Consider the following 27,798-nt stretch of genomic DNA (forward strand, 5'->3'; position numbering starts at 1 on the left):
CTCCCCCAAGGTATCTTGTCTAAAAATAAATAAATATCAGGGCATATCTGCAAGGGGATTATGATTAGCTGGAAGTGTGTGTCGGGGCATGACTCCCAACCACCCTGACTCCAACAAATATTTTGGGGTCAGGTTAACTTAAATAATTTAGGTGGACTCCTGGCAGTATTCCCGCCACGGACTGAAGGTGGATGATCAGCACTTTGAAAGGCCAATCATCATGAGAAAATTGTTTCTTTGAATTTGAAGTAGGCTTACAAATTAGTGAAGAATATCCGACAGGTCAACTCTAGGGGATGGAGCCTCCAAGTCTCTGGAGGCATGCAGTGAAGTGCGGCTGGCCCAAATAAGGCTAATGAGAAAGGCCGTCTTTTGAGGAGAGTGGGGAGAAAGCCCTCAAGACCTACTGCCCGGTGAAAGGAGGTGGTCATCACAGTGACACTTGAATCACCCCATGCATGGCCATTCACTGCACAAGAAGTTTAATGACCTTACGAGGTCAGGCAAGATAAGGGGCAGCAGTCACACCTTCCAAAAATGCACCATACTAAGCATCTTTGCTACTTACAACTACTTCCACTCACACTATTAAAATGCCTCAAGAGCTTACCATTAATAGCCAAGAGGACTGTTTTCCATGGATTAATGGCTATGCAGGTCCATTGCCCACTACTAATGGCATGGCAGGAAGGCACTCACATGATGCTGCTGTCTCTCAGAATAGGAGCACTTATGCTCCCTTATGCCCGTCCGCTTAGAGGCCTGCACATGTTCCAGAAGAGAGTCAGGGCCAGGCTACCCGTGCAGAAGCATAAAAAGTGCAACAGGTCCAGCTCCAGACTTAGCTGCCATGAGTCATCTCAGTCTCAAGAGGCTAATATTAAACTACAGCAGTCAGCCATCTCACTCTCTCCTACCACTCAGGTAATACCTAGGAGGAGCTCCAGGTTAGGCTTAACAGTTGGCATGTGCACACAGAATGGGTTGTACATAAAATCACGGTAGTGCTAAAATTGTTGTGCATGCTGACATTGTTTTTGGCAAGGTTTGAAATGGCTTGAAGTGGCATTGCTGGGTTCTGTGTGAATTAATGTGCACAGAGAAGAAAATGGCACAATTGTGATGGAAAGGGGAAAGATGCAGATAGGACTGTTCATGCAGTAGGCAGATGTGATATAAAGAGAAAATCTCCATCTCAGATTGTCACATTGTGTCTTACAGCTAGCAACAGATTGTACTTTGCTTTCTCTTCAGATTGCCACTACTCCTTATCTGCCTGATTCCATCCCCCCCGCCTTATCCCCCTTTCTCACTGCCCTGGGGCTTCTCTTATGAAGTACAATCTCTGCAAGTACTGCTCCTGGGTTAGGTGAAATTAGAAGTATTTTTGACATTCTAGAAAGGGAGTACCACTTGGTTTATGCCATTCTCCTCTCGTGATGTCTTACCAGTTTGTCCTATCATCTTCTTCCTCTTCCCCCTAGAAACATAGACACAGGGGTATTCACAATGGAAAACCCATTGTGGCCTTTTTAAAACGGACAAAAATAGGAGCCTTACAGGAGAAGGCGCAAAGGGAGACATTGAAAACTCTGAAAAAATAAAAACAGAATTAAGAAATAAAGATTTTAGACTTTTGTTTTGCTGTACCTGCTGTGACCCTTCTGTTGTTAAGTTGGCCCCTACCAATGCCAAACAGCAGCCACAAGGCCTCTACTTCTGAGTCTTCCTTAATTACTCTTTTGGCCTTTCCATGTGCTTGCTGCCTATGCATGTCAGATTCCGGATGCAGGGTTATTTGATGATCAGGGTGGATACCAGGGCCATTTATGCTGTTGAGCGCCCGCCTCAACTGGGGGAGAAAGGAAATTGTTGTGACACCCTGTCGCAGTGTAACATGGCCAGTAGTGTTGGCTGAGATATGAGAGAAAAAAAATCTTGAAAGTTGACATTTTTAAATTTGCCACTTTGACTAATACGAATTAATCGCTCTGTGGCCCATTAAAATGTAACCTCTTGTCATCTTGTAATTTGCACCATTATAATATTCTTTCCCACGTTTAGGTGACCATATTATATACTCAATATTACTTGCAGCTGGAAATCCCAGAAGTGGTGGTCTGTGTCCACCCATAACTGAAGAAAAAATAATCTACCTCCTTATATTTAGAATATAATAAATTCTAGTGCAAAATGAAGTGTCAAAAGTTAACATTTTCTGAAGAAGCATGGCCCCCGAACCCCTTAGATGTACAGTACTCCAATTTCTAAAATTACCAGGACATGGATTGACACCACTAGATTAAATCAAAGTTATCAAATGTTCAGAATTAGAGCAAACTCAAGTACAACAGCTAAATGCACGAGACAAGTAAGAACTTCCAGGGAACGCATCAAGTTTCCCTCCAGAACCTATTACCGGCTGCAACAATCGTTTTATAATGGTGCAGCCATAATCAGGTTTCGGAAAGAAACATCATCCGTCGCCGATAGGGATTAACACACACACAGGGAGAAGTTCAGCAGCCAGAACAAAACCATCACTTGCAGCGCCGGCGCGAGGCCCGGGGATAAAGGAGAAGCAGCGCGTGGTACAGGTGAGGCGGCAGGGTTAGTGCGGCTCGTGCTGCCCGCTCTAAGAGCGGTCACGTTTAATGAGTCTGTTCTTGCTGGTTTATTTTTGCAGCTGACTTCCACTCTGCGTGACCGGTGTTTACAGAGCGATGCGCTGCAGCAGAGGAGCTGGAGAATTGCAGAGGGCATCCCTGCCGTCCTGGGAACTCGCCTTCTACCTCGCCATCACCGTGGGCTTCCACTTTTATTCCTTCCACGAGGTGTACAAAGTCTCCAGAAGTAAGAGCGCTCCCTGTCTCAAGAGATGTCATCGCTCATTGTTACATCTTCTGAGCTGCATAAAAGTAACTTTTTTAAAAATTAAAAAAAAGTTGCAGACAAGTTGTATAATCGTATACTGGCTAAATTTTTGTCTGTCCAGTAGACAATCAATCTGTAGGATGAAAATAAGCAGTCAACATTTTAGAGGAAATTTGAAAACCAAATCCCTGGGAATCTGAAATAAAAACAATAAATGTTGCCAAACACACAAGTCGGCCAGCATCTGTAAAGTAAACTTAGGAAAGGTCTATCCTCAAAATAGCAGGATGTTGTATATTATTAATTGTATATTATTATTTGAAAATCCAAAGGTGCTACACAAAAGGTTGTTACACAATATAAGGGCCAATGGGGTTGGGGGTAACATATTAGTGTGGATAGAGGATTGTTGATGGACAGAAAACAGAGAGTAGGCATAAACAGGTCATTTTCAGGTTGGCAGACTGTAACTAGTGGGGTACTGCAAGGATCAGTGCTTGGGCCTCAGCTATTTACAGTTTATATTAATGACTAAGATGAAGGGACCAAATGTAATGTATCCAAGTTTGCTGATGATACAAAGCTAGGTGGGAAAGTAAGCTGTGAGGAGGACACAAAGGGGGTGATTTTAAACCCCAAGAACGGGTGGGTTGGGAGTGGGTGGGAGTTGAAAATCGTTGGTTTTTTGGGTCGCAACCTCAAAATTTTTGGACTTTGCATTCCCAGTGGGAAGCCTGTACTTTTACGCACTGACGTTAAACCCGGAAATAAAGCCGGGTTGTGGTCGCGACCCAAAAAACAACTACTTTCAACTCTCACCCACCCCCAATCCACCCGTTCTTCGGGTTTAAAATCACCCCCAAAGAGTCTGCAAAGGGATATAGACAGGTTAAGTGAGTGTGCAAGAAGGTGGCAGATGGAGTGTAATGTGGAGAAATGTGAGGTTATTCATTTTGGTAGGAAGAATAGAAAAACAGAATATATTTTAAATGGTGAGAAACTGTTAAATGTTAGTGTCCAAAGAGACTTGGGTGTCCTCGTACAAGAAACACAAAAAGTTAACATGCAGGTATAGAAAGCATTAGGAAAGCAAATGGCATGTTGGCCTTTATTGCAAGGGGGTTGGAGAACAAGAGTAAGAAAGTCTTATTACAATTGTACAGGGCTTTGCTGAGACCCCACCTGGAGTACTGCATAGAGTTTTGGTCTCTTTATCTAAGGAAGGATATACTTGCTTTCGAGGTGGTGCAATGAAGGTTCACTAGATTAATTCCTGGGATGAGAGGGTTGTTCTATGAAGAGAGGTTGAGTAGAATGGGCCTATACTCTTTGGAGTTTAGAAGAATGAGAGGTGATCTCATTGAAACATACAAGATTCTGAGGGGACTTGACAGGGTTGATGCTGAGAATCTGTTTCCCATCACTGGAGAGTCTAGAACTGGGGGCATAGTCGCAGGATAAGAGGTCAGCCATTTAAGACTGAGATGAGGAGGAATTTCTTTACTTAGAGGGTTGTGAATCTTTGGAATTCTCTACCCCAGAGGGATGTGGATGCTGCGTCGTTGAATATATTCAAGGCTGAGAGAGATAGATTTTTGGACTCTAGGGGAATCAAGGGATATGGGGATCGGGCAGTAAAGTGGAGTTGAAGTCGAAGATCAGCCATGATTTTATTGAATGGTGGAGCCGGATCGAGGGGCTGTGTGTCCTTCTCCTGCTCCTATTTCTTATTTTCTTATGTTCTAAAATATTTTTCCCTTTATTGCTGTTGACTTGTATTTCTAACATTTTTCAGTCCTGACTGGAAAGAATGACATGAGCACTGATTTTAACTACAACAAAAACAAAATACTGCAGAAGCTGGAAATCTGAAATAAAAACAGAAAATGCTGGAAATACTCAGCAGGTCAGGTAGCTACTTTGAGTTACTACCTGAACTGCTGGGAAAAGGAGAACACTGGAACAGCAAACTTTTTTTTTGTTGCCATGACATTGTGTACAAATAAGGAAAAAAGAACTTGCGTTGATATAAGGCTTTTCTTATCCTCAGGACGTCCCCTAAATGCTTTATAGCCAATGAATTAGTTTTGAAGTGCATTAATTGTTTTGTAGGAAAATGCAGTAGATAAACGAGCGATCAGATAATCAGTTTGATGCTGCTTTACAGCAATAAAAATGGTGTACACGTGCCCAAATACAACAAGCTGCACTCAGTCTATGAACAAATGGTGAGAGGACATTTTAAGGCTCTATACTAGTGTCATCTATTGAAAATATGATCATGTCTATGGAGAGAGTAGAAGCAATAGGCAACATTAACAACCTGCAGGCAACACTTGGAATGAGCTGCCTGCCCCAAAACTGTCAGGCACTACTGCAGTTTCACACGTGAAGCAACGGCAGGAGAGTTTCCTCCCGTAGAGGAGGATTTAAATGAGTGAGCCAATAAGGATGAAAATGAGGATATGAGAATTCTACATGCAGACAACATTGACACATATGTAAATGTCAAAATCTGTGTCAAAACCCGCATTGACCTTATAGATGCAAAAGTCTTATACCTTATATCACTGCAGAAAGAATTGAAAGTGAAGAGAAAGAGGATAATGACAAGTATGCATGAACCAGTCATCCACTCAAGCAAGGCATGGCAATGGTGAACAAACTGTTCAGATTGTCTGGCATCATCAGTTAGCACTACAATGTGCAATCTCTCTGTCCTCTCCAGATCCAGCCCAGATTGATGAAAGACTTTTTAAGAAACCATTGTGAATTGGGTTCCAAATGGGCGAGGGCCCACAGCACAAGCGTACTCGCTAACTGTCTCTCTCAGAGAGGATTGCTGGTATGGTAAATAAAAAATATATCATACCTGTACACTATTCTAAGGCTAGGAATGAGGCATATTGCTCTGAAAATTTTGGTCTGCATGCACCTGACCTGCAAATGTTTGATGTAAACTGCTGGGTGCCTAAAAGGGAAAAGGATTCAATTTTTGAATGCTAATATCCTTCCCCATGGTGAAAATTCATCAAAAGAAATTAGTTTTTTTTTAGAAGTACTTCATACATTACACTGCTGGTATACCAAAGAGCCCATTATGCAGTTTTAGGCATGCAAAAATTAATGTACTTCCATGTCATTGGTGCATATGGCTCTTACACTTGGGGTCCTATGACACAATGTGGAATGATGGTGTTGAAAGGCCAAAACGCTAAAGAGAAACCTAGCAAATTAGAGAGAGACTTTCATTCAGCCACTGGTTCTCAACACCCTTCTCTTTGACTGTGCCTTTACTGCTCCCCTTCTAACCTAACATGCTGCATTTTGCAGGGCTGTGTGGAAAGGGCAGGGGAGTGGGACCAATTGGGCAACTCTTTCAAAGAGCTGGCAAAGACACGATAGGCTGAATAACCTCCTGTCCTGTATCATTCTATGATTATTTATAGAGAGCTGATATAATCCTGTACACTGGCATTTATGCTGTATGTTTACTTGAAACCTGAAAGTTTCATATGAGATTACTTTGACATGACTTTTGCATATTGTATGTAATTTTAATAATGGCCATGTTTTGTATTTCTAGCAGTTGTGTAGCAATTTGTTTCCATTTTTGGTGCTTTTGGGTAAATAAGTAGCATTTTGGTGCTAAAATAAAATGAATGATCTTTACTCTATTGGGATAGATTCTTCTGTGAAACAAAATTGCAAGCACTAAAAATAAGAATGTATTTACAATCTCACTATAAGTTGCAGAGAGGAAATTCTCCCCTATTGTTATTCAAGAAATGCTTTAGGATTCAATACATTTCAGATATTCCATTTAAATAAAAACATATGCAGATGTGTACTGCAATAGGGAATTGAGGGTTTATCAAATTGTTTCAGTTCCTTGTCCTTCAATTTGCTGCAGCATTTCATATCCAAGTATATTTGTGTTGTATCTTTATTTTGAAGTAAGTGTATATAATTTGTGTATTGAATAATGCAAGAAGGTGCAGCTATTATTCCCATTGAACATTTTTGTTTTATCCATGCAACACTAATGACTAGTTGTGTGGAACACACTCTTGAATTCTAATATTTAACACTTGGGGGCAGACCTTGAATGCCTTCTGAATTGAGACTATTCCATTCTTGAACACACTTCGAGATTTTAATTTTGTTTCTTAATTGTCTGTATCCAACCTTTTGTGAATGTTCCTATTTTGGCTGTTGGAGTTTGCATCTATTATCACAGTTGCCAGTTTTTTCTCAATACTGCTGCCAATATGACTGCTGAGTTTCTCAGTTCAGTTTTCCATTATGTGACTCAAAGGGTTTAAAAAAAAAACTCCCAGGTATCTATTCTTTATGCTATCTATTTTTAAATCAGTTGTATACAGAGGTTAAATTAAAGATTTAATACTGCATTGTATTTCTTTGTGAATTAGTTGAAGTGTAGCTGGAGGCAGCACAATAGTAATTGGGCTATTGCATATCGTTGGTTAAAAATGTTTATACTTCCACCACTTGATAGCTATTTCTACAGGCTGCAGAGAAGATGCATCCAAGTTTTGTATCCCAAAGGCATCAATGTGTACCTGAAGGTTATTCCTGTGGAACAAATGGGTGGTTTAATATGTTAAATCATGTTGAGTAAATAAATCATTAGTGTCATTCTGGCAAGCAAATGTCCCTGTCAGCTATCTGGACATGTGTTAATCTCCTGCCCTTAAGTTGACTAAAGTGGTTCGAACAATCAGTGGGCTTCTTGGGAAGGTGCCAAGCTGTTTCCTTCAGTTACAGACACCCTGTGGGGTTGTTTACACAACGTTTGGCAGCTATATTTTTTGGACAAATAACATTTGAATCATGGGGCATGTCTGACCATCTAAATGTAATTGTGAGAAATACCTGTTTTAATTCCCATTGTTCTGGGGTATCTTTAATGAAATTTGGAGTTATATTTTAGCTGTATTGCACCAAGAAATCAGTCTACTTGAGGCCATGAGGAGTACAAAAAAAAATTGGTGGGTTCTGTGGTAACATGTTTCAAAGGTCAATTTTATGTTACAGATTAGCAAAGAGAAAGCATTTTTTTTACTTTGAGGAGAATAGTAAAGTTGATAATTACTGAGAATACTGTTTTTACTGAGTAATGTTCATTTAACTGTTTAATGTTCAATGCATTTTTAGATTTATAGGCTGAGCCACGGTAGAATGTACATTCATGTGCTGTCTGAAGTTGAAAAGATGCTGAAGTATGGTGACGCATTCTCTATTTGGTTCCTGGATCTCGCTACAATTACCTAGTTATTAGGCAGGTAAAGGTACACTCTAGTTTGTAAGAGACCAGACATCTGCTTTTGGGAGCAGTCAGTATCAGTGAACTCAAGGAGAATATCTAGCATAAAAACACCACCCTAAGGGCATTAGCAATTCCTTGCTGCGATAAAGATCTTAGTAATATGGGAGTGTGGGGTAGTGGGGAAATCCATGCCCATTACTCCGTGGTGCTATGTTCCTGCCTATTCTATTGTGCTGCATCATCACTGAAATTTCTTTTTGGTCTTTACAGCAGTTTAGTGTAAGGGCATTTGGCATACATTGACTGAAAAATGTAAACAAAATGAGCCAGGATTTTTTGGTGGTTAATTGTGTGATCATAGTTGCACAGTAATCCTGCAGAATGGGCCTCAAGTTAAAGTAATAGAAAACAAAAGATAAATGATGGTTCACCTCAGTTGTACATGGCTATTTCTAATGTTTTCCACTAGGGGGTGGTAAAAAAACAACTTATTTCTTCTGATTTGTTTTATTATAGGAAGGTAATTTTTTTCAGGATTAAACACTGCTTGGTGTACACTGTCAGTACAAAAGTAGGATTGATTGGTTGAAATTGTTTGTATGGTGTTTGCTGAATATTTTTGAGTGAAATATTTAATAAATGCTTGATGAATTCACCAGAATAGAAGCTTTTGGGAACATTTGAACCAGAAGGATTGGAAGTGCTGCATGCAGTTGTAAGCTCTGGGTTTTGGTCTTTTATTTAATCTCCTCTTGTGAATTCGCACAGATTAAACTATACTGACCTGTTGGTTTATATCTTTTGTTTGCTAGCTTAGAGAACACAACATATTTCCAAACTTTGTTTTATGCCTATCTGCTTCTCCTCCCCTTCCCTTATCTTCCAATAGAACCCACCTTCCACTAGACAGTCTTCCTTCACTCCTGAGCTGGGATAGACTCGGCCACGGAGTGCTTAATTACATAGAATGTACAGCACAGAAACAGGCCATTCGGCCCAACTGGTCCATGCCGGTGTTTATGCTCCACTCGAGCCTCCTCCCACCCCTCTTCATCTATCAGCATAACCTATTCCTTTCTCCCTCGTGTGTTTATCTAGCTTCCCATTAAATGCATCTATGCTATATATCCCAACTACTCCTTGTGGTAGCAAGGTCCGCATTCTAACCACTCTCTGGGTAAAGAAGTTTCTCCTGAATTCCCTATTGGATTTATTAGTGACTATTTTATATTTATGGCCCCTAGTTTTGGTGTCTCTCACAAGTGGAAACATCTTCTCTACATCTACCCTATCAAACCCTTTCATAATCTTAAAGACCTCTCTCAGGTCACTGCTTAGCCTTTTCTTTTCTAGAGAAACGAGCCCCTGCGTGTTCAATCTTTCCTGATAGGTATAACCTCTCAGTTCTGGTATCATTCCAGTAAATCTTTTTTGCAGCTTCTCCAGTGCCACTATATCCTTAATGTCAGTATCAGTCTGGTCCTGGCAGATAAAGAGCTCTACTTGCATATTAATTGTAGCAAATTTTTTGCTTTGAAATAGATTACCTTTTTTATTTAAAACAAAACACATCTTAATTGCATGGCTACAGAGGCGATGAAGCATTTTTTCTTTTAAGACAAGTATGAAATTTTGGGAGTAATTTTAACTTTTATTACTGAAAAACTAGTGGCCAATTCACTACCTCCAGGATTTTGCCTCGTGCTAAAAGTTAAAATTATTCTCCAAATATTATATGGTATTCTTGTTCTCATCTGGTACATTTGATTTTATTTTCAAATTAGTTCAGATTAGATAATTGTCAAAGTTTTAGTTTCAGGATTCAGTATAAGAGCCATTGATGAAATTTCAATATACTTTCATTATGTTAACTTGAAAACATCACAAATGTTGTGCTTTTGGAAGTTCCAGATTCCCAATAATTAATTTGTCATTTGTAGTATGATCTCACTACAGATAGGGAACAGAGGAAATCTCTCCCTCTCCCCAGTGCTTTTAAAGATTATTATTTGTGACTAGCAAGTTTTGGTTAAAAGCATATTGCATGTTTAAAGTTTAATTAAACATGAGATTCAGAAACAATTTTTACTGAACTATTAAATGCATTCTCAAAATCTAGTAATTAATTAAAGGTCACATTTTGCTCTAACGAGGACAGATTCTTTTCTAAATTTGTTCACTAAGCAGGTGGCTAAGCACCTGTGTATATTGTAAACTTATTCCAGAACATTTGTTGTTCTATAAAATCTTAAAACCCTGGTTTGAATCTCCCCCAAAATAAATCAATGGAAACACCTGTATTTTCTGTGGAAGAAAATCAAGGTCCTGTATTTAGCACATTCTGATGTTAAAGCAAGTATAATGTTCTGACAACATCTGTTGATTCCATTACAAGCCAACTACAGATCAGCTGTGTAATTCTAATGCCCTGATGATTTACTGCTATTTGCCCTGTTAAACTCAAGAGCCTACTGATTTGACTGCACATGGTTCAGTAGTTTTGAGTATATTCTGTTCTTGCTTGCTCCAAACAAATTTGCAAGAACATCCTTTTTATTCCTTTCCATCTTTCGGATGAGATGTTAAACCAGGTTCTGTCTGCTCTCTCAGGTGGACGTAAAAGATCGCAGGGCACTATTTCGAAGAAGAGCAGGGTAGTTCTCCCCGGTGTCCTGGCCAATATTTATCTCTCAGCCAACATCACTTAAAAACAGATTATCTGGTCATTATCACATTACTGTTTGTGGGACCTTGCTGTGTGCAAATTGACTGCCACATTTCCTACATCCCAACAGTGACCACACTTCAAAAGTGCATCGTTGGCTGTAAAATACTTTGGGATGTCCTGAGATTGTGAAAGGCGCTATAATAATACTACAAGTCTTTTTTTTCTTTTTCTTCACCATTATTGTAACTGGAAAATACATCATATGGAGCATCAATGTGCAGTACCACAGACTGCTAGATCATGTATTTGTACCCATGATTAGTCACAGTAATTGACTTCCACTGAGTGGAGACAAGGCACTTCCCCACAACATGGAAAGAAAATTGGACAATAAGTGTCCTCAGATCGCCTGTTCGCATTGCTAAATGGCTTGTTTTGAGCAGCACAAACCAGATGGTCTACTTATCCTCTCAGCCAGGGAGATCTGAGGTGGTGGAGTTAAATGATTTACAAAAATGGGTATTAAAAAAAAAAATCCCATTTCTTCCTAATAATAACACAGCATTACAATGCACGGGAGATTTTGTGAAAATCTGATTGCATGGAAATTTGCTGTTTTTGAGAGTTGTCAGTCTGCTCACCTTTGAACTGATAGTACAATGAATAGATGAGATGCATGTCTAATATTTCCCCCTTTCCCTCCAGTCAAGCTGGATTTTGCCCACACTGATACTGGAACAAATACTATGCTTTTTTTTGTACCTCTGACAACATGTATTGATGTTTATTACAAATCACTTGCAGACCATCTGTATAATCCTGATACACAAATGATAATTATACCTATTTTCTCTCCACCCCGCCCCCCCAAAAGCTGTTTTACAGTTAACATATTTGCTCAAAGGAATTATTTTTTAAGAGCAGCAGCTGCACTTGAATGTTTAATGTGTGAAAAGTTTGGAAGTAAATTTAGAAGGAATTAGTTATAGATTTCTGCTCTCTTGGTGGTGGTTTCTTGTCCAGAAATGTAACTTTCAAAGGACCAGTGAAGCAGTCTCAATGATAGTGAAATTCACAAAAGGCAAGAACTGAGCGTATTTAGCTGCTTGCCTTCAACTGTATTCTCTGAATACTTTGGTTCCTGAACGGAAAATGAAGGAGCTGAAAATAATGTTTTTGCTAATTTTAGTGGAAAAGTAGATGCGAGTTTAAAAAGTAGTGTTGTATGAGATTGTGGACCCTAAGCCAGACTCACTTGCCAATGATGCCTAGACAGAGTTGTAGGAAAATTGACTGAAGATTCTGATGAATTTGTTAAGATAGCTTTGGAAAGAAACAAAAAGGAGAGTTTAGTTTGAAATTGGCTGTCATGTCAAACTTTACATCATAGTCCAGGATGCCAGAGAAACTTTAAAAGATCCAAAAAGTACCATCATCTATTGTAAAGGTGCTATATAACTGCAAGTTGTTATATTAGGTTAGAATCACAACTTCTGTGAAATTTGTGGGTACAGTATCTGATAGATACTACTTGCAGTAAATTTCCAATTTTCATTTTTATTAAATTGTAAATTTTAAAGCAGGCAGTCACAAAATTGTGTGGAAACCATTGTCAAATTTTTTTCAGGTACAGAATTCTGTACTCAACAATTTCTTCTTGAGTATTGTATTTTCGGTAATACATGTGCATAGCTATCTTATTTATGATATAATATACTTATGAATTTTGTAATTCACATATGGAAGATCAAGCTAACCAAATTGATGCCCTGCACTTTGTTGTATGTTAGTGATATTGTGCAAGTAAATAAAAGCACACTAAAAATAATGTATTACTATTGTAGTAACCTTAAACTGATCAGTTTATCAGCATTTGGGGATAAGAGGCTTTTCTCAGCTGGCTGCATTTACAATCATGATTTTTAACGTTTTAAAAAAAAAAATAAGTTGACTGATTTAACATAAATCCTCTCAATTAAAAGGTAAGACTAAGCTCAATACATGTAACCCCTCCCCACAGCATAATCTGGTATAATACATATAGGGCTCCATTTTAAAAGGGCAGCGAGGGAGCGTCACTGGGCTGGCGGCAAAACCGAATAATAACTTACTGTTCCCCACGCGATCGTAACTTAATTGGTGCCCCTTAACCTTGTTTCCAGGTTTGCCGTCCGAAAGCTGCGCAGTGGGTGGACTGCGCACCCGCATGACAGGCTGTCAGCATCTAGATTTAAAGGGCCATTGCTGCAATGGATTTTGCTGGAGCAAAGAGCAAGAAGACCGAATGGAGCAGCGTTGGGCAAGGCTGCTCCAAGATTCAGCAATGCCTCACTTCAGCTGCTACTGGCTGGGGTGAGGAGGAGGAGGAGGGAACTATTTTACCCAGCTGACAGGAGAAAGCGCCCTGCCTCTGCCACCAAGAAGGCCGGGCTCAAGGTGGCAAAGGAGGTGACCAGCAGGAGCAACATATCCTGCACTTGGGTCCAGTGCAGGAAGCGCTTCAATGATCTAACTAGGTCAGCAAAAGTGAGTACACTTACTGATTCTCCTGCATTCCGTGTTCCACGTCACCCCCCCCCCCCCCGCCCCCCAAACTCATTCTGCACTGCCAAGATTATTCCATCACATCACTTCTCACACCCACTTAAGGTTCATTCTCAACTTACCTTCACTTCCTGATCACTTCCTCACCTCCCCATTTGTGACCCCACTACCACCACTCACCCCAATCCTGATCCATTGTAATGTGTCTGTCCGATACCCTCTGATGCACCTCATTCACTGTCAGCCTCACCGAAAGCAATGCATTCATCAGTAAGTCACTTCACCATCACTCACTCACACGTCTGTACTTTCTTCCCTTCTAGGAGAAGAGAGCGCAAAATACGAGAGGACAAGGACTGGAGGGGGGGGCCACAATAAATAATGGTCCTCACAGATGCGGAGAAGGAGATCAGCCGCACCCTCGAATGCCTGTCTGTCGTGGACGCCAAGACTGGCACCCCACAAACATCTGGCGTCACAACTTTAACAATCATCACACACAACATGAATTGATGTTAACAATGCTTGGTATGTTGAACACTTCAGAATGCTCATCGCAGCATGATACATCTGTGATGATGCTTAATATTGCCTTCTGTTCTCTTGCAGGTCCTTCAACGACCGCAGTGATGGCAGAGGGAGATTCCTGAGAGGGGCTCCCGGCCTCTGAGGGTGCACTGTCGCATCTTGGCGAGCCATCCACCAGCGCAGATACTAACACCTCGGTTGGTCCTGGTAGTCAGTTAGTTGGGTTGACACCTGGTGAGTGACCAGACACTGGTGGCAGGGGCAGCTGTGGAGAGTCCGCGTCGGTGGGCGCACTCCTCTCCAGGCTCTGCTCAGCTGGACGCAGATGCTGAACCCTGGGGGCCATCTTTTTAAAAGGTGAATGATCGAGGGACAGCAGCACATTTGCGAGGTACCGGAACAGGTGCCACGCACACTCTGCACAATAGAACAGAGGATAGAGGAGTCCAACTCCTGCGTTAGTGGAATGGTGGCACATTGACGTGAGCAACTGTCTGAGATAGCGTCGCAGATAAGTGCGGGAATGTCTGCGATGGAGAGAAGGCTATCCTCCGTTGAGCTTCAAGCACGGCTCGCAAATGAGTCCATTCAGGCACTGACAATGGCCTCTCGGACTCACGGTGAACAACATTCTGCCACCTTAAACAGGCAGACAGAAACTTTACAACTGGGCTTCCAAGGCATCATGCATGTCCTCCAAACTGTTTTCCAGCAGGGTGGTAGGAGTGATGTGGGCCTGGTCCAGGAGAGGGATGATGGTGAAAGGGGACATGGAAGTGTGGACGCCACTCAAAGCGCTCCCACGTCTCATCCATTGCCCCCTTCTCAACCAGTATCCGCAATGCTGCCTCCTCTCCAGGTGTCCGAGTCTGCCCCTGCACAGGTGTAGGTGGAGCAATCTGTGGAGGGGCCCTCATGGGCTCCAAAACCCAGAGGGCGTAGGCTGAAAGCATCTAAGCAGTCCAGCCATGGACGTGGGCAACCTGCCACTACCTCTGCTGCAGCCACAGGGGATACACCACGTAGAAGCAGTAGGAAGAGAAAGGCTAAGGTTTTATGATTACGAAGATTTTGCACAAGGTTGTCTGACAGACTGTCATGTTTTTCATTTATATTTGTTTTTTGTAAAAGTCATATTAAATGTTATCTTTCTCACCACTACTGCCACATCTTGCCCGTTCTTGACTGACTTTTGTGATAGCGCCCTTTCATGTGCTTCATCATGAATGGTGACACTTGATGTCACCCAGCGGGTCACTTTACAGTGGGTGTGACGTGTAGTTGCAGGACTGTTTTGTGAGGTGGGGGGGCGGGGGGTGCTGGTGTTGGCGCTGGTCTTTCCAGGTGGTGTGAGGAGTGGACTTTTCTCACTTTATGATCTTACGAGAACTGTTCACATATGAGTGACTTCCTGGCCTCACGAGCAGCCAGGTGAGCTGCTGCTCTGCCCATGGGTTCATCGTCCTCCTCAATGTGGATGGCAGATGTGGATGAGGGCAAAGGGCCTCATCAACCGGTACCCCTCTCTTTTGCGCCATGTTGTGCAGGACACAACACCCTACTATAATGCGACCCACTCTTGCTGGTGTGTATTGAAGTGCTCCCCCAGAATGATTGAGGCACCGAAATCCACCTTCAGTAGTCCTATCGCATGTTCAATTATAGATCAGGTGGCGATGTGGCTGTCATTGTATTGATACTGTTGCTCGCTGATGTGGCTCATGACACTTTTGAGGAACCCCGTGTGCAGGGGGTATCCCTTGTCCCTGAGGAGCCAGCCCTTAAGGGTGTTCGGTGCGTGGAAGGTGCCCGGGATGTTTGATGCCTTCAGAATGAACGAATCGTGGCAGCTGCCAGGGAATCTGGTGTACACATGAAGAAATCTTTTGCGGTGGTCACAAACAAGCTGAGCGTTGATGGAGTGATACCCCTTTCTGTTGAAGAACAGTCCTGGCTCATGTGGAGGTGCTTGGATTACTATATGCATGCAATAGATTGCACCCTATACACTTAGGAAGCCAGCCGCAGAGTGGAATCCTACTGCCCTCTTCATCTGGCTGAGGTTGTCCATATTGCGAGGCTCTGCGAAACAAGCCGTCAGTGACCTGCCTTATGCACTTGTGTGCAGATGACTGAGAAACCCCGGCGATGTCACCGGTGGCACCCTGGAATGATCCGGAGGTGAAGAAGTTGAGGGCAGTGGTCACTTTAATTGCGACGGGTAATGAGATGCAGCTGGGAGCAGCTTGGCATGAAGGAGGCTGCAGATGTCTGCGACAACCTGGCAACTCACTCTCAGCCTCCGTATGCACTGCTCCTCATAGAGGTCCAGGAAGCTGAGCCTCTGTTTGTAGACCCTCTGATGAGGGTAGTGCCTCCTGCGATGTCGCTCTCTCTGTTGTTCGCCTCTGTGCTCTTGTCCAGGTGCTTGTGGCGCAGCAGTGTTGTGGAGCTCCAAGTGGCGGAAGTGCACACCGTGCCTGGTGAGGATGATGATGTTGTTTGTCCTCAGATGTATTGGTGAATGCATCCATCACTCCCCCCGTCCTGATGGTGTCAGTTTGGGGGGTCTGAAAAGTTGGTAAATGTGTGTAAACAGAACAATTCTGAGTGGAAACCAAGAATTTTCAGTCTAACATAAAGATCCCCCAGCCAAAAGTTTGTCTGAGAGAACTGAGTGCCCTGCTGCAATAACTCACCTTTTATCCCCATCTGTCAAACAGGTATTTAAATGGCTGCTGGCTGAAACACGACTTGTTTCCCATGGCGTGTTTCACATAGCATGGGAAACATGCTGAGGCAGCGCTGAAATCGTTTGCCTTCACTCTTAATTAGACTTATGGACGTTTCAAGTACTTCAAGTACGTGAATTCCTTGTTTAAATATCATCCCGCCGGCTTTAATTGCCGGCGGGACTTCCGGGTTCGGGAACGGCATGCACCCAGATGACTCTGGGTCGTGCACATTCTTAGGCCTGTTGGAGCCAGGATTTCTGCCCACTCCTGGAAATAGCGAGTTTTCTTCACCAGCCCCCAACGCACCCGCAGTTCCAGTTTAAAATCGAGCCCATATTGACTGTTGATTACTTGATCAACTTGTAACAATTATAGGGAAGAAATTACTGTCACCAATGTTATCGTATAAACGTTTAGTGTGCTTTTACCAAATTCCGCTCTCCACTATTATCTAACACTTAGTATACAATAACAACGCCTATAATAATTTCTACCCTTAGATCGTAATGATTAGTCCTTGAAAGTGGCTATCATCCTATACTGTATCAACTATGCCTTTGTTGATTTGACTGAGCAAAATAAATGCGAAAATACCTATTAGTCCTTGTGCTTCAGATTGAACTCTGGCAGCCCAGTTGCTGTTGAGATCACAAATGATGGAATGAAATGTGAAGTTCCAATTATGAAAATCATATAATCTTAAAATTTACAGCACAGAGGGAGGCCAATTAGCCTGGCAGTTCAATGTTGGTGCTAGTACTTCAACTGGAGCTGTCTAATCGCATTTCCTTGCCATTTTCCTGCATCTTTTAGATTATTATTCCATTTCAAATATTTACTAAATTCCATTTTAAATGATGTTATAGTCTCTGCCTCAATAGCTATTTGTGGTAAGGTATTTCATGTTCTAATAACCCTCTGTGGGGTCAAAGTTCCTCCTAAAGTCCTCTAGTGCCTAATCCTGAATCTATGCTCCCTTGTTACCAATTTGGCAACCTACAGAAACAATCTTTCACTACTTGATACTTTTTTAACCATCTTTTCCATTCTTTCCCTCTCAAATGCGAGATGCCTTGCTTCATCTCAAAGTGGTCCTGCTCCTCCTTCCAAGTGCTTTACTTTAAGGTGGCTTACTTGATCTGCTTTGTTACCCATAAGTAGGTCAAGCACTACATCCTTTCTAATCTAATACTTTTCAGATGAACCAGCATTCTTAACTATTTTTGTCTCTTTGTATTTCAGCAATACTGACTACAATTAAAAGGCAAACTGTGCAGCAGAACACAATAAATTTAAATGCTAAATTGCTTTTGATTTCAGATTATTTATGAATTAAAATCCTAGTAAGGAATCAAACTTTACAGATAACCTGGAGATTTCTCGTGTTACTGTACTGATGCACATTGTTTTATTATTTCTGACAGATTATGAGGAAGACCTTGACGCTGAATTTGGATTTGAAAAGGGATTCTTTATTTGGGGTTTTAAGAAGGTAATTGGGCCTCCAGTGAATAATTATGCTGGTTTATTTTTGCAAATAATATAGATCATGCAATCTTGGTATTATTTTAAGCATTCTGTAGGATTTTCATAAGTTACACTCTCAAAATTGGGAGACACTCAAACTCACGAGTCCAAATTGGTTCTCAAATGCTGTATTAAGGTTGTGATTATAAGGTGGAGACATTGTCCAATCTTGCCATTTTACTGTTGTAAAGATTGAGTCATGGGCCCCAATATTTACGGGGTGGTCGGGAGGGACCAGTGGACCGTGTTTGCGGGGAGGAAACCCAGAAATGCCGAGAGGGTAGAGTTCCTGCCGAATTTAACAGCAAGACCTCATTATCATTTTTTTATTCCGATTCCCGCTCGGCAGCTGGCCAGATTGAGAGGCTGACAGGTGGGAAAGCCAGCGGTAGCAGGGTGCAGCCAGGGACCCTTGAGGCCAGTCCCTGATTGAGGCTTGGTGGTTGGGGTGGGGGGCTCAGAGCATGGCAGTGAGGAGGGAGGGAAAGATCGGGGCATAAAATTGGCAATAGGACGGGGGGTGTCGGAAGATTGTGGGGGGGTCAGAAGCTCACTGGGAGGGAGGCAGATTGTCAGGGGCGGGGGGCCGGTCAGAAGATCACAGGAGGGGGTCGGAAGATAGCGTGGGGGGGTGGCGTCGGTAGATCGCGGGAGGGTGGAGGTGGCATATCATGGCAGAAGATTTGCTTGAGGGGCCGGGCAGGGAGTGCACTCCTGCTCCTCCTGTCCCACAAGCAGTGCAGGAAAAGCACTTACCTGCTGGATCTGGCATCTCCTGCCGCCCTTTAGCTGCCGGGTTTCCCGGGCCCTGGGAAACCCAGCCCACAGCCATTAAATTCAAATGGCTGCCAGAATCTGGGGAAAGGAGCCTCATTTAAATATTCTAATAACAGACCTGCCTCTCCAGAGCGGGTTACTCGCCTGCCCCCAAACCCGCCGCGGTTAAATCGGAAGTAGGCACATTTGCAGCGGGTTGGGGTCGGTTTCACAAATTTACCGATTCAACCTCTGACCCTCTCCCGCCCGATCGGGATGGGGGTTAAATTTCCCCCCGTGGTGTCAGTCATGGCTTGGTTTTAGCGCACTCGCCTGAGTCAGAACGTTGTGGGTTCAAGCCCGAGTCCAGAGACTTGAGCACAAAATCTAGGCTGTACTGAGGGAGTGCTGCATTGTTGGAAGTGCGTTTATCTGGTTTAAAAAAGATTATCGGGTCATTATCTCATTGCTGTTTGTGGGCCCTTGAAGTGAAAAATATCTCATTGGCTGTAAAGCACTTTGTGATGTCCTGAGGTCGTGAAAGGCGTTTTATAAATGCAGGTTCTTTCTGTCCTCCTCTTATCCTCCTCTCTTTTAGAATCATAGAAAGGTTACAGCACCGACGGAGGCCGTTTGTCCCATTGAGTCCTCGCCGGCTCTATGCAAGAGCAATCCAGCAAGTCCCACTCCCCCGCCCTATCCCCGTAGCCCTGCAAATTTTTTCCTTTCAAGTACTTATCCAGTTCCCTTTTGAAAGCCACCTCTCACTGTTAGTGCATTCCAGATCCTAACCACTCATTGCCTAAAAAGGTTTTTCCTCATGTGACCTTTGGTTCTTTTGCCAATCATCTTAAATCTCTGTCCTCTGTTTCTTGACCCTTCCGCCAATGGGAACAGTTTCTCTCTATCTATTCTGGCTAGACCATTCAAGATTTTAAATACCTCTATCAAATCTCCTCTCCTCTCTGTTACAAGGAGAACAACCCCAGCTTCTCCACGTAATTAAAGTCCGTCATACCTGGAATCATTCTAGTAAATCTTTTCTGCACCCTCTCTAAGGCCTTCACATCTTTCCTAAAGTGCGGTGCCCAGAACTGGACACAAGACTCCAGTTGTGGTCAAACCAGTGTTTTATAAAGGTTCATCATGACTTCCATACTTTTGAACTCTATGCCTCTGTTTATAAAGCCCAGGATCCCATATGCTTTTTTAACCGCTTTCTCAACCTGCCCTACCACCTTCAACGATTTGTGCACATATACCTCCAGATCTCTCTGTTCCTGTACTCCTTTTAGAATTGTGCCCTTTAGTTTATATTGCCTCTCTGTTCTTCCAACCGAAATGTATCACTTCGCATTTTTCTGCATTAAATTTCATCTGCCACATGTCCGCCCATGCCACCAGCCTGTCTATGTCCTCTTGAAGTCTATCACTATCCTCCTCACTGTTCACTACACTTCCGAGTTTTGTGTCATCTGCTCCGAGTTTTGTGTCATCTGCCATTTGTCCTTTCTTTTCATCCTGTCTTTTTCGTCCTTTTCTTTTCATCCTGTCTTTTTGTCCTTTTTGACTTCTTTTCTTTCGTCCTTTTGACTTCTCTTCTCGCCCTTTCTGCCTGTCTTTTCTCTCGCCCTTTCTGCCTGTCTTTTCTCTCGCCCTTTCTGCCTGTCTTTTCTCTCGCCCTTTCTGCCTGTCTTTTCTCTCGCCCTTTCTGCCTGTCTTTTCTCTCGCCCTTTCTGTTTGTTGCAAGAACTGAAATGCTAAAAGACTGCCCTGGTTTGAGTTTCCTTTCCTTTTCCAACCCTTCTAACCTTAAAGACTTGCCTGGCTTTGTCCTAGTAACATATTAACTTGTAATTGCACTGAGGGTGGCTTTCAAAAGGGAACTGGATAAGCCGAATGGAACAGGTAGCTAAGGTGGGTATCCTGTTGTGAATTTACAGTGTTGCAAAATGCACTTCTATTTCTACAGTCAAAAACCACAGGTGCACACTGGGACAAAAGAATGGAGAAGGATTAAAAATCACAAAATGTCAGATGGAGTGAGAGAGAAAGCCACAGCTACACACTAGGACAGAGAGACAATAAACTGTATATGCAAGACAGACCCAGCAGCAACAACAACAATACGCATTTATATGGCACCTTTAATGTAATAAAAGCGTCCCAAGGCACTTCACAGAGATGTAATCAGAAATAAATGGATGCTGAGCCGAAGAAGGAGATGTTAGGAGGGGTGACCAAAAGCTTGGTCAAAAAAAGTAGGTTTTTAAGGAGGGTCTTAAAAGAGGAGAGGGAGGCAGAGGGGCTTAGGCAGGGAATTCCACAGCGTGAGGTCTAGGAAACTGAAGGCACAGATGTCATTGGTGGGGTGAAGGGAGAGGAGGATGCACAAAAGGCTAAAGTTGGAGGAATGGAGAGACAGGGAGAAACCCACAGATCAAAACTGTGAGGGGGAGAGAGAGAAGATAAAAATACACATATACACTGAGACAGTTGTTAACTGTCAAGGAAGAACTTGTGTGCGAAGGCAGGTATATAAAATAAAAAGCATGTCTTCCTCCGGTGCATGCATTTTGCTCCAACAAATATCCATCCCTGGGAAGCCCTCAGCTCTGATTCCTGGCTAGTGTTAATTCAGATTAATTTGGGCAGAGTTGGTGCACAACAATTGACCTCATGCCCCCAGTCTAGGAAGTGAGAAAACAAATTGGCCAATATAGTCACTGTTAATTGGTATCCAGTTACTCCTGCTGGAAAGTGTGTATACACACAGGTAAGTTTGGTGAGGACAGAAACTTGCTTGGCTGTGATGCCAATCCTAATTTTCTGTTTGAAGTTACATTGTAGCAAAGGAACACGTCCATTTGATTGTTGTGTTTTTATGATTGAGGTATTTTTAGAGAACTAATCCTTTGCATCACTTTTCAGGATCCAACAGACTTTGAATGGAGCTTTTGGACAGAGTGGGTAAAGTTGTTGTTGTTGTGGACTCTGCTTGGTCACATAATCATATCACAAGTGACCAGTGCCTTTCTTCCAAAGGTTTGTATTATCCATTACAACTGGATTCAAAGTATCAGTAATGTGACATTTACTGTACAGCATATATTAGTGGGGGAAGGGTGTTACCTTTCAAGAACCAGACTTTTTCAGCTTTCTAAATATAAATCTGATTTCTGTTATGTAGGTATGTATGTAACCTTCAGTTTCTAATGCTAAATATTTGGTGAATTACAGTTGTAATTTTCATTTGCAGTATTCACTGGATAAACAGGAAGCTGTAAAGGTTTGAGTTGTCTAAGCTAGAAGGAAATGGGTTCTGCAATGAGGAGAAACATTAGTTTGTTGTTGGTAGCGATGTGTATATGCAGAAGTGTGTATATATATTATTTAGAAAGGGTATGTCAAATATATGTATTAAAGAGCATTTGCTTGCTCACATCAGCACTATCCAGTATGGTGGCTGTGCTGTGTTTTTGAATTGAATTAAGCTTTAATCATCCTGTATTGTAATGTACAAGCGTAATACAAGGGAAGAGGTAATTAGAGTGGGAGGAGACTCCTGTGGAGTATAAATACTGCATAGACCCGTTGGGCCGAATAGCCTGTTTGTGTGCTGTCAGATTCTGTTTAAATTCTATGTAAAGCTAAGGGGAACTGAAGAAGAGATTTATTTCTATGTTGCTCAAGCATGTCCCTTAATTGGTCAATGAAGAACTGGCATTGATAATATCCATGGCGTAGACTGTCATGCTCTTATGAGGGAGGTGTATAGCGTAGATTAAGTTCAGAAAGGAGAAAATGAGGGAGGAAGTTGCATCTTAATTGTATAATAATCCCAACACTTATGAATTCTAAAATTCCAAAACAACATTCTTATATAATTCATCCTGTTTTACATCATAAGCCCATGTACTGCTGACATTGTTCTTTTACATTGTCAGCTCGTGCTGTAAAATTGAAATAAATCTGAACATTGCAGTAGTAATGCTAGTTGTCTTTCAGCAGTATTAAAATGAAACTTGTTTGCACCAAGGAAAGAAACTGAAGTACTGTAATAAGAAAGCTTGTACTTATTTGCTTTGTTCTATTTTCACATGAAGTAACATGAAGATTCTTTCTCTTTAGTTTAGGATATGGTTGCTGATGATATATGGGATGTTGGCCTGTTTCTTTACAGTAGGCTGCAAAGGCCTGGCATTAATATTGTTGCATGTGTTCATCTCCTATGCTGTGGCCCAGCTGCAAGTGCCTGTGTTGTCTTGGCTTTGCTCAACACTACTACTGTATAGCTTACAAATGGATTCTCTTGGAAAAATTCAGGTAAGAATGTAATATATGGGGTACAGAAGAAGTCAGAAACCCTTATTTTATACCCATTTTCAGAAATGCACTGCAAATTAGAAATCAAGGATCACACTATTTGGTGAATAATTATTCAATTACTAATTGCTACTTCAGCCATTTTTCTGATAAGTTATATAATTTGCATGAATATGTATGACATGCTTCCAGAATCAACAGGCATACTTTACTGATGTGAATTACAGGCATGAACAAATCCAACAAATTAACTGAAAATCACACTGGGCATGGTAGAAAACAGTTGAATGAAGTGGAAGATTAACAGGTTCAATATCTAGGTAACTGAATATACTCAGTCCTGTCAAGTGGCTAATCATAATTTTTCATAATAACATTAATTTTTGTTTTAAAATATATATTTCACAGTCCTGACAATAGGTCCCATCCTATAAACAAAAAGGAAAAGTTGTGGAGTTACCAATCTAATAATGAGATTTAATGGGATTTGAATTCAAAAAATGACAATTCTTGTTTTTTGTCTAAGCGAGAAGAACATTGACATTTTTTTTCTGAAAAAATTACCCATTTTGACAGCCCATAGGATAAATGGTGCAGCGGTTTCTCTTGATCAGAAAGCTAGCTGTCACTCATATCTGCCTACTTGTTGGCAGGTACACTATTCTCTTGTAATTTATCTTTCTGTTTCTAGCTAGTAGGTTTTAATATATAATTAATTTCATTTTACATGTGCTATAATGGAATATGAAACCCTATAAGCCTTAATTGCATATTCTTCAACTGCATATAAGCAGTAATTTACAATATGTTTGTAAATGGAATCATATTGAAGAATCCACAGAGATTATATAAAAAAAAATTGGGTGACTCTACTTGTAACCTTCTCTTTGTTACTCCAGACCTCACTTACGACTATAAATGATTCCTGAGTTTGGATTTTTGCATTATGTTAATTATTGTAACCATATAATTTTTATATGCTATATTGGATGTAGCAAATTGTTTATAATGGTTTCTAAATTTCCCTTTTTAAGGTAGTGAGGAAAAGTTAATATTACATATTTGCTTATATAGGGAGTGGTATTCATGAGTATCCTGCTCAGATACATATGGCCTCCTTTTACTTGAAATTGGAAGGTATGGGAGTCGTATTAAGGTGGCTTTCTCCACCTTCCATAGGCTTTTCTGCAATTCCTGAAACTGCATTTTATGTGTGTTTTGTTCTGAATTTTGGCATTTATCCTGTTTTTTTGTTCTATGTATTTAAGAACATTTATCTTGATAGAAGAATAATTAGTTTTAAAATATTTAAATTTCCATTTGAGGTTTGCATAATTTTGAGGCAACAGTGCAACAATTTTAGGTTTTAGTATCTGGGTTTACTGCAAAACATCTCTGGCAATCTCATTAGAGTATTGTGGCTAGTTCTTTTAATTTTATGGAAAGTTAACATACTGAACATCATCACTGCTGAATAAGAAAAATTAGTTTAAAATTTAAATAATGTGGCAAAGATATTTTTCATCGATTTTAAAAATAAATAAAAGGAAAGCCATGAAAACTGTAAGAACTATTTGTTTCACTGTTGCAAGCCAGCTCTGTGATAATTTATGAATTCAGCTCTTGCTGCTAAGGAATGTATATGCAGGAGGTTGGTTTTCCTTTAAACCGTTGCAGAATTTTCTGGTACTCATTATGGGTGTTGATCACAAATCTTTACACAGTGAAGGAGCTAGCAAATTACTTTCATTTCTCATACCATTCATTGCTTGTCATGTATAGTGAGGTGAAACTTGATCTGTGCAATGGGAAAAATGACAGATGTCAGATTTGCGTTCTAATGCCATACTTTAAACAGTGAGTTGAGTTGGGCACCTAACAACCTACAAGTGAGTTTCTTGCTCGTTTTGTTCTGTATAATGAAGTTCATTCATTGTATAAATAGGATGCTGCACTGCATCTCTGTGGTATAGTGATCTACTTATTGATCAGAATTATTTTTTAAAAAAAGTTGCGTAACCTTCAACAGGCTGATTGATTAGGTTAACTTCTGCTCTCAGAGCTGTATAATTGGAGCAAAGAACATCTGCAACAGAACACCATTTGACATTGATTGAAAATAAAGAGCTGGAGCAGGAGTTGGTCTTGAAATGGTCTTTTTAAAAAAACATCTAGAGGGAAGCTGCTGACTGAATACATGGCGTTGCCTCCTTGCAAACTGTATCTGGCTGCAAATGAGGAAGAGGTCTGCTGGTATCGGGAGGATGGCAATGGTAAATGAGCTCCTCAATGTTGCACACATATCTTGTAGGGCCCATCAAGTATATTACAATTCTCAATGGGGACCTACCTCGCCCTCTGGGAGGTACTATTTCAAGCATTGCACACATAGCCAAAGCTGCAAGGCACACTACACTTGCAATTGGAGGTGATGGATGTGGCACAGCAAACAGCTGCTTAGGCTTCCAGCCCATGGTTTTCCTCTGCTCTTAGGAGGTTTCTCATTTGGGGTCTACAGCCATGGATGTAAAGGTCTTCAAAAGCCACAGAGTGTTTCTTTTTCCAAAAATGCAGCCACTGTGGGCTGCCACTTATTGCTACATTTCTGTGGTCAGATACCAAATGAACATTAATTGAGTGCAAATCCTTTTTTGTATGTACGCCATAGGATTGATATTAGAAGCTGTGTTGCCCACTAGGGTGCTCTCTGTGGCATCTAACACTTGAGGGAAGCCTACCAGCTGGTGAAAGCTCCGTGTCCTGTCCAACGGAAGGCTACTTTTGCAGGGAAAGTGATGAAGATATTGCCCTTGGCTCCCTATGAAGCCTTGCTCTCATCTGAAGTATTCAGCATGTTTGTAACCCAGTAAAGAATGCCCATGCTTAGCACTTTATATGGTGCTATTTAAATGTTTGCAGTAGCTAAGAACTAAGGAACGCATTGGCAGCAAAGAAAATCAAAAATGGGAATATGGCAAAAACAATGAATGCACGGGGCAAAATGCAGCAAGATGGAACAGAAATTGCAAACAAAGAAACCCTCTTCTGATGAACATGACATGCACCTGGAGAGACCTGCTTGGGCACGTAAAATGGACGATCAGCATGCTGTAAGTGTTCTTTCGCCCCACGGTCGGGAATTAATTCTTGGCAATGGACTGTATTTGCATAATCAATTCATTGAAATCCATTGGCCTCAGTTTCACTCTAAAAATTGGCAGTCTAGAAACTCTGGCATGTACAGCCCTACCCCACCTCCTTCTGCTGACAGAGTCTTGGAAAATGGGAGTAGTTGAGTCAGTGAGTTTGAGATGCTAATTCCTTTCCACTACTTTATCTTCACTTATCTATGTTGCAAGTTCAAATTCCAACCTCAGGTAACCTGGAGCCATTGGACATGTTTTGTTAATTCTTGTTTAGACCACTAGGTGGAGTTAGTTTTCTTTAGGGTGTGAGTCAGGGATGATGGACTGTTGAACCTCTCTAGTGAAAAGGAAGTGCTTCTCTTGTTGATTTAAATAGAGCATATTGCAAAACTGATCAAAACACATGGTAATATTGCGGCAATGATTGGGGAGTGTCATTATGCCTGTGGCTATGAAGAAGACCTATTACTTGAAATGTAACTGATTAACATTTTGGAAATCTTTCAATTTACATTTCTGGATAACATGGACTTGAATATTTAGGGTGGTAGATGGTGTGCCAATCAAGCGGGCTGCTTTGTCCTGGATGGTGTCGAGCTTCTTGAGTGTTGTTGAAGCTGCACTCATCCAGGCAAGTGGGGAGTATTCCATCACATTCCTGACTTGTGCCTTGTAGATGGTGGAAAGGCTTTGGGGAGTCAGGAGGTGAGTCACTCGCCGCAGAATACCCAGCCCCTGACCTGCTTTTGTAGCCATAGTATTTATATGGCTGGTCCAGTTAAGTTTCTGGTCAATAGTGACCCCCAGGATGTTGATGGTGGGGGATTCGGCGATGATAATGCTGTTGAATGTCAAGGGAGGTGGTTAGACTCTCTTTTGTTGGAGACGGTCATTGCCTGGCACTTATCTGGCGCGAATGTTACTGCCTCTTATCAGCCCAAGCGTGGATGTTGTCCAGGTCTTGCTACATGTGGGCACGGACTGCTTCATTATCTGAGGGGTTGCGAATGGAACTGTACACTGTGCAATCATCAGCAAATATCCCCATTTCTGTCCTTATGATGGAGGGAAAGTCATTGATGAAGCAGCTGAAGATGGTTGGGCCTAGGACACTGCCCTGAGGAACTCCAGCAGCAATGTCCTGGGGCTGAGATGATTGGCCTCCAACAACCACTACCATCTTCCTTTGTGCTCGGTATGACTCCAGCCACTGGAGAGTTTCCCCCCTGATTTCAATTTTACTAGGGCTCCTTTGTGCCACACTCGGTCAAATGCTGCCTTGATATCAAGGGCAGTCACTCTCACCTCACCTCTGGAATTCAGCTCTTTTGTCCATGTTTGGACCAAGGATGTAAAGAGGTCTGGAGCCGAGTGGTCCTGGCGGAACCCAAACTGAGCATCTGT

At 41.7% G+C, this 27,798-nt stretch overlaps 1 protein-coding gene across 4 annotated transcripts in view; it reads left to right on the plus strand.

The window, feature by feature from the left end:
• The first annotated feature begins 2,461 nt into the window (after positions 1 to 2,461).
• Positions 2,462 to 27,798, plus strand: part of hhat (hedgehog acyltransferase) — a 207,506-nt gene continuing 182,169 nt past the window's right edge. For all 4 annotated transcript variants that reach the window (XM_067988856.1, XM_067988858.1, XM_067988857.1 and 1 more), the window contains exons 1-5: positions 2,462 to 2,597; positions 2,687 to 2,853; positions 18,064 to 18,131; positions 21,854 to 21,967; positions 23,054 to 23,248. In XM_067988856.1, coding sequence (XP_067844957.1) covers positions 2,724 to 2,853; positions 18,064 to 18,131; positions 21,854 to 21,967; positions 23,054 to 23,248 — 507 coding nt within the window. In that variant the 5' untranslated portion in view covers positions 2,462 to 2,597; positions 2,687 to 2,723. The remainder of the gene's footprint in view (positions 2,598 to 2,686; positions 2,854 to 18,063; positions 18,132 to 21,853; positions 21,968 to 23,053; positions 23,249 to 27,798) is intronic.

Source organism: Heptranchias perlo, chromosome 8, assembly GCF_035084215.1.
Source record: "Heptranchias perlo isolate sHepPer1 chromosome 8, sHepPer1.hap1, whole genome shotgun sequence".
Lineage (NCBI taxonomy): Eukaryota > Metazoa > Chordata > Chondrichthyes > Hexanchiformes > Hexanchidae > Heptranchias > Heptranchias perlo.